Consider the following 7,279-nt stretch of genomic DNA (forward strand, 5'->3'; position numbering starts at 1 on the left):
CTTGCGCCTGGTTCGCTTTCCGAAACCCAGCCCATCTCCTAATTAGTGTCAAACATCCGATGTGACAAGTGCTAAAATTTAGCACATGCCTCCCAAACACCCCCATAGTAGCTCTGAGCTAGCAAAGACATTAATTTATTCGATGAACAGTAGAAAAGGCAAGGGGCTGGCGCTTTCGTCCGCACCTACCTCGCACGTTTTCCCGTGCCCCTCCCTCTCACATGCATCTTTCCCAGCGTCTGCCTGGATCTGTGGTGGGAGCTTCTCTCCTCCACATCAGCTAGCTTATTCGACGGGTTGTTGGAGACGCCCTTACTGTACCTCTCCCAAGACTTGTCCCTGTCGTCTACACAAAACTTACATTGCACGGACATCCCAGCACAGTGGTCTCAGCATCCGTATGGGCGCGAGCCCGCCGTGAGCGTTGCCGATCATCCGTGCCGAAAGGGAAGCGCAACCAAGTGTCGCCAGCGCTCTGCAGCGATCGCGAAAAACGCCACCGGGTCTTAATTTTTTCCGTTGCGACGTTCCCGTTCGAAAATGACGTGCCGTGTACATGCGTTCCCTGCGAATCAGAATGCATGCTCCTTTTGCCACACATGCAAGCAGGCAGTGTTTGGCAAGGCTTGCAAGGACATAGGCCTTATTTAGTTGTTAAAATTGGGAGTACCAAAATTACTGTTCCGGCACTGTAGCACACTGTAACGTTTCGTTTGTATTTGTAAATTATTGTCCAAACATTAACTAATTATGCTCAAAAAATTCGTCTCGCAAAGTACAACAAAACTGTGCAATTAGTTTTTAATTTTATCTACATTTAGTACTCCATGCATGTACCGCAAGTTTGATGTGATGGAGAATCTTCTTTTTGCATAGTGCCAAAGTTGAGAGTTGGGGGTGAAATAAACAAGTACATAGCTAGGTTTGGTTGGCTGTTGTTTACTATTTTTACTCCATACATTGAAACCAAACATTCATCTCGGTAGGCCGGCGTGGGCTGTTTGTACGGCGCCAATGAGGTCATCCATGGTGGCCTTGAGGATGTCATCAATGGGCGGCGACGAGCGACCCAAAGCCCGCAGGCGGGGCCGGGCGCTGGAGGCCTGAATACTGCCAGTGCCCCAGTTAGCACTGAAGCCGTCACGGACACATTTCCCAGTATATTGCATGCCGTGCCACTTGCCAGCAGGCAGCAGCAGCAAAGCTTTCACTGCTCTGCTCTGCTCGCCAGAGCAGTGGCGCCGGCGTAACGACACGCGACGCCATGGACTGGTGCCTGGTGGTCGATGGACCATGGATGGCGGCAGCGCCGCCCATGCCAGGCCAGCAGCGCATGCAGCCATGCATATAAATGGCCTGGACCAGGAGGAGCAGCGCGCCGTCGGCCTGAGACTACTGAGTCTGCGAGGGAGAGAGCCAGAGGCCAGCCAGGCCCACGGCCACGGGTGGCGCGGCGCCACGCATGCAGCGAGATGGTGCGGTGCCGCCGCCAATAAGTCCTTCCCTTCCGGCAACCTACTGATCGAGCCGGTTAGCTGGCCCAATCGCCGGCATTATTATCGCCGTCCCTCCGGGCAGGTCCTGATTAATCATCCATCGATCACCCGGTCGCGATCGGGGTCGTGCTCGGCGACGTGTGATGACAGGGACGCGGGCCCTAGCAGCCACCCCGGACGACGGGTAGGGGAGATCGAGCCGGAGATGGGGTGGTAGGTCCGCCGTGGCCGCGCCTGCCCATCTTGCCGCTGGAACCGGCCAAGCCAGGGGCGGGCCTCGCGCGCCGCCATGCTGGCCGGTCCGCGCTGTTGCTGGGGTGGGGCGTGAGTGTCACTCATTGTGGTTGTATGCACCACATGATGCATGCATGAATGATCCTGGATGGAATGGTTCAACCAATTTACTTGTACCGTATGATTCACTCTAATTAGTAGAATAATGTATTAATAATGTATTAAGTGAGATGGTCTCATCCTGAATAAATTGGTCCAATTAACCCAACCAAACAAAATGATCATTATTATTTTAAATCATTTCATACATGAATCAAATGATACAACAAACCAAACACACCTTCACCGATCGGGTTCAACCGGCCCCCCAGCTGCGAGCGCTGTGCGCCTGTGCTGCGCGCTGAGCTCACCGCCCCGTGGGCTCGGTCGGTCGGTCGGCTGCCCCGGCCCGCCACTGCCAACTTGCCAAGTGGAGCCCGGACTGCAAAGTTTGTGACACCGGTCATAGCAGGGAGCAGCCGTTCTGCGTTCTGCCCGCTACAAATTCAAGCTCGCCGTGTACCCATATGACAGCCACGTTCCGTACAGGACCGTCGTCCGTCAGTACGTGCAATCGCAAACCCGGCATGCACGTACGGTTGGATGCATGCGAGCGTGCACGCCGGCCGTACAAAAACCTAACCAACATGCCAACATGACCCGGTACGTTCAAGCTCGGCGCTGTACAAATTATCTGGAAACGGGCCCCGACACGTAGAACCCGACCCGGGTGACCGCAACCCGAACCTGACCTGCGCCACTGCGCGTCTATAAATTGTGCTGCTCCAACACACACCACTCCACACGTCCCGACACGTACGTGCTCTGCCAGTACTTGCACGGCTCCGTCCGCAGAGGACGTCCCGGACGCTCTAGCTGTGCGCGCCGAGTCCCCAGCGATGGCGACGACAACCGAGTCATCCCCGGCCGTCGTCGGCGGCGGCGCTAATAACGCTAGGGCGTGGGAGTGGGAGGGGAAGGTGGTGTCGGCGGTGCCCGCGGCGACGGCGGACGAGGCGTGGGCGCTGCTGTCGGACTTCCTGGCGTTCCACCGGTGGCACCCGCGGGTGGCGGCGTGCCGGCTGGCGTCGGGCACCCCGCGCGCCCCCGGCTGCGTGCGCTACTGCGAGGGCACCCCCACCGCCGGCGACGGCGCACCGCCCCCCGACTGGGCGCACGAGACGCTGCTCGAGTACGACGCCGACCGCCGTTTCTTCCGCTACGAGATGAACGACAACAACATGGGCTTCGGCCTCTTCTTCGCCACCTTCCGCGTCGTCCCGGCGCCCGCCGCCGGCGCCGGGTGCGAGCTGCGCTGGGAGTTCGAGTGCGAGCCCGTGCGCGGCACGCCCAGGGAGGCCCTCGTGGCGCGCCTCCAGGCCGGGCTCGACGGCATGGCCGCCCGCGTCCGCGACCACGTCCTGGCCGCGCGCACCGGCAGCACTACGGCCGCCGCCGTTGTCGCGGGTCCGGAGGCCGCCGCCGGCGAGCTCAAGCTCGACAACTCCATCGCCGTCTGATACAACGCCGCCCGTACGCACGTCACGTTCGTTTGCTGGTGCTCACGCTTACGTTGTCACTGTCGCGGTTAAGTTGTTGTCTCTGTCTCGATCGTCCTGCATGTACGAATACGATATGTGACCGTACGGCTGATTACTACTACTCGTACTACCACCACGTTCTCATCTCACCGTATATGTGTACGTATACGTTACGTGTACTGTAAGCTGGGAATAAATGTAACGGCGTTTTTAATTACTGTGTGTGCTTCTTTCTCGTATTGTGCCAGACATGGAAGTCGATGCATGGCCATTTTTTTCACAAGGGAGCAAACGCATGGGCAGATGATCCTACTACTGCCTCCGTGCATGTGCGAGGCATGTGGCGTGTTGCCCTGTTGCCGTTGCCTGCTCTGTCACTGAAGATCGATTGATCCCATTGCTGACAACGGGTAGATTTTTTGGGTCGATTTTTATCGGAATCGAGACCATGCTACTTGTTTTAATGTGCACGTGATGAGCTGATGATGCATCGTGACTAGGATAAATCCACTGCACGCGTAAAATTTTAGTAGTCGACTATTGGCCTACCTGGGATGACATGATGCCTCGTGCTGTTGACAATTTGGCATTTCCTTGCGATCTTTTTATCCGCTTGGCAGCCTCAACGTGCGACGGATGTTGGAAAACAGGGCCGGTTCAGTTTAAACAATGCTTCCACACTTACATGTTCCGATGGATCACGGCTCGAGCTGTTTACCGCTGCCAAGATCACTCGGCAGGCGCAGACGCCCAGGCCTGCTAATGGGTTGAAACCCATCCCAACCTCCACCCCAACCCGCAATAAATTAATTCATTCACCTACCCCGTCACGCCTCATATACTTAATTTATCTACCCACCCCGCCCCACCAACAATGGGTTACCATGGGTTACCATATACTTAATTTATCTATCAGAATGCGTAATCATTCTTACACATACGATGGGACTAAAATGGCACAGTTTTACAATCCATGGTGTTACCGAACACCCACCTATACACGGAAATCCAAAGTTCCTCCTCTAATGGCATTGAAACACATTACAAAAGGTTCTGAAGTGTCCTTCAATCTTGACGCCAACCTCCAAATTTGTGGATCATTACTTTCTGACATTCAACCTTCAAATTTGTGGGTCATTACTTTCTGACATTCAACCTCCAAATTTGTGGGTCATTACTTTCTGAATGTCAGCATGTGGTTCAGAAAGTGATTCGTCAGACATTGAAACCTGCCCATGATTTGCAATTGATTCTCTGCAGGTGGTTCAAAACTAATTCCTGCAAAATGTGAGCAACCAAGATTAATGTATCATCTACTAAAAAAGCACAACAAAAACCATTTATATGCAGTGAAGTGCAGTGGCATGACGAATTGACTGACAAGGGACCTGTTCAATGGGTTATACTTTCAGAACTAAAATTACTGGAAGCTGAAAGTCAAAGTTGTCCTCAACAGTACAGCATGACACACACATAAGTAAACATCCAAATTTGTGCAATCTTCAATCAGCAATCTGAAAAAATGGAAGGAAAATATTGTTGTCAGTTAGCAATTAGCAATCAGCAATTTGAATGCTTACATGTTCAGTTCAATAAATGGATGGGAAGTACCAATAGGCCAAATATATCATCAAATCTTGAGCTACTGAAGTTAAATAAATGGATGCCCGCAACCAAGTAGAGTATAATTCGCCAAGCAACTTTTTTCTTTTCATATTATTGTGGTTATAACTAGAAAGACCAAAGCTTAAATATATTCAGAATCATGAGAATCATGGTTCATGGATGAAACCAAACCATTGCCTGGTTGATTCGCTTCATGATTTCAGATTTTAAGTTCTGCTAATGCAAGCTAGACTGGTTGGTCTCAAGCTATCAGTTAGTGCACCACCATTCAGCAAAACAAGGTGCTCCTTTTAAAACACAAACGAGAAACATCAAACTTGCACGAAATTAAAAAACATATTGAGCTATTGAAAAACATCAAACATATTGTGCACAAACAAGAAACATCAATAGGCCAAATATATCATCAAATCTTGAGCTACTGAAGTTACATATTGCTGTCAGTTACATATGCAATAGTAAACCATGATATGCAAAAAAGTTATCTTAAAGATAGCACATGACATTGTTTGTGTACCTTTAAGAACCATTTGAGCTTCTTCGAACTCCCCCTTCTGAAATGCATATAATGACAGAAACATCATTATGTCAGGTGACAGTAACATACTAACATGTTCAAAAGAAAAAAATCTAGATGCAGCTCAGCTCAGTTAGTAAAAATTACCTTCATTGGTGGGATACTTGTACAGCCAATCTTTGCAGCAGACCAAAGCTTCAAGAGTTTTTGGCATCATTGAGCTTCGATTGTCACTAAGGATTCGACCACTCAAGCTGAATGCTGATTCAGAAGAAACGGTGCTGAGTGGAATTGATAAGAAATCACGTGCCATTGCTGATAGCACGGGGTACTTGTTGGAGTTTGTCTTCCACCGAGTCAGAATTTCAAAATTTTCATCTGTTCTCACTGGTGGTTCATCTAGATATGCATCAAGTTCTGATTTTTCAATCCAAGTCCCTCTCCTCTGATGCCTATATTCAACAAATTCTTGTTCTAATCTTCTTTTTCCAAGAACTAGCACTGGAGAACGGTTCACCATGCTTCTGGACGCACCGGTTTGTGATACTACATTTGTATCATTTTGTCTAATAACCTCTTCATACTTTCTGAAATACTTGCGAAGCCACTCTTTAGCCAGATTTTTGCTCAAGTCAATGTCAATAAAGTTCTTGCACACCTTCTTATAAAAGAAGTCTAAGAAGTCAACTTTTGTTCTTGGATCAAGTATGCTGCAAATAACAAGGACCATATTGTAATTTCCATTCCAATACTTATCAAATTTCCTCTCCATTGCTTTTGCCAAATCTGCGATAACCTCATCCTTGTACCATTATGGACTATTTAGAGTTTGATAGATACAAAGCACATTATCCAGGAACATGTGGGAAGTAGCGTATCTATCAGCTGAGAATGCCCTGGTAGTTTCTTCAAAAACTCCAAGGAACTCACAAATTTACTCAACTTTGCTAAACTCATCTTCAGTTGAAAATGATTGCTAATTTGCTTGGGCATAACGCTTCAAGACGATCTTGTACTTTACTGCCTCCATAATCATGGCATGGGTTGAGTTCCAATGGTTGGGAACATCAAGGACTAAACCAGCCTTTGCAGCATGACATTCCCTTTGAGTTATCTCATTGAAAACTTGGATACGCGATGGTGATGAGTTAATGTGCTTAATCAGGTCTTTTATCAACTCTATCACAGCACTAACAATGTTCATACCATCTTGGACAAGAATGTTGAGTATATGAGCACAACATCTAACAAGAAGATGCTCACCACCAAATAACATGTCAGACTTTTCGCTTTCTTGCAAAAGATCACGAGCTGCCTTGTTATTTGCTGCATTGTCGAGTGTGATGGTAAACATCTTCTCTTTGATACCATAATCTGTCAAAACAGTTGTAATGGCTTCCTCAATAGCTACACTCGTATATGGATACTTCAGATCCTTAAATGCAATTATCTTTTTCTTCAAAACAAAATCAGGGCCAATATAGTGACCTGTCACACAAATATATCCCAACTTTTGGTTTGATGTCCAAAGATCAGATGTGAAGCATATGCGAGAGTTAAGACTCTAAAGTTCACTTCGTAATTCTATATTTGCTCTCTCAAACTTAGCAACACATTCATGACGAATCATTTGTCACCCTATACATCTAAATGCGGGTTGCAATGACTCCATCCAAGGCTCAAAGCCTTCATCATAAAACTTATTGAATGCTACATCAGCTCTAACACACCATGCAATCATCAAGTCACGACTTCTCTGCTAATTAAAGAGTGAATGAACCATCTACAGGCTTTTTCTTCAGTGTAGCCACAAATTTGTTCCTATC

At 48.6% G+C, this 7,279-nt stretch overlaps 1 protein-coding gene across 1 annotated transcript; it reads left to right on the forward strand.

Moving 5' to 3' along the window:
- Positions 1 to 2,554: 2,554 nt before the first annotated feature.
- Positions 2,555 to 3,528, forward strand: LOC101773674 (lachrymatory-factor synthase). The gene has a single exon (XM_004968483.2). It carries the CDS (start codon positions 2,669 to 2,671, stop codon positions 3,287 to 3,289), a length of 621 nt encoding a protein of 206 aa, XP_004968540.1. The 5' UTR covers positions 2,555 to 2,668; the 3' UTR covers positions 3,290 to 3,528.
- Positions 3,529 to 7,279: the final 3,751 nt, after the last annotated feature.

Source organism: Setaria italica, chromosome V (genome assembly GCF_000263155.2).
Source record: "Setaria italica strain Yugu1 chromosome V, Setaria_italica_v2.0, whole genome shotgun sequence".
NCBI classification, from domain to species: domain Eukaryota; kingdom Viridiplantae; phylum Streptophyta; class Magnoliopsida; order Poales; family Poaceae; genus Setaria; species Setaria italica.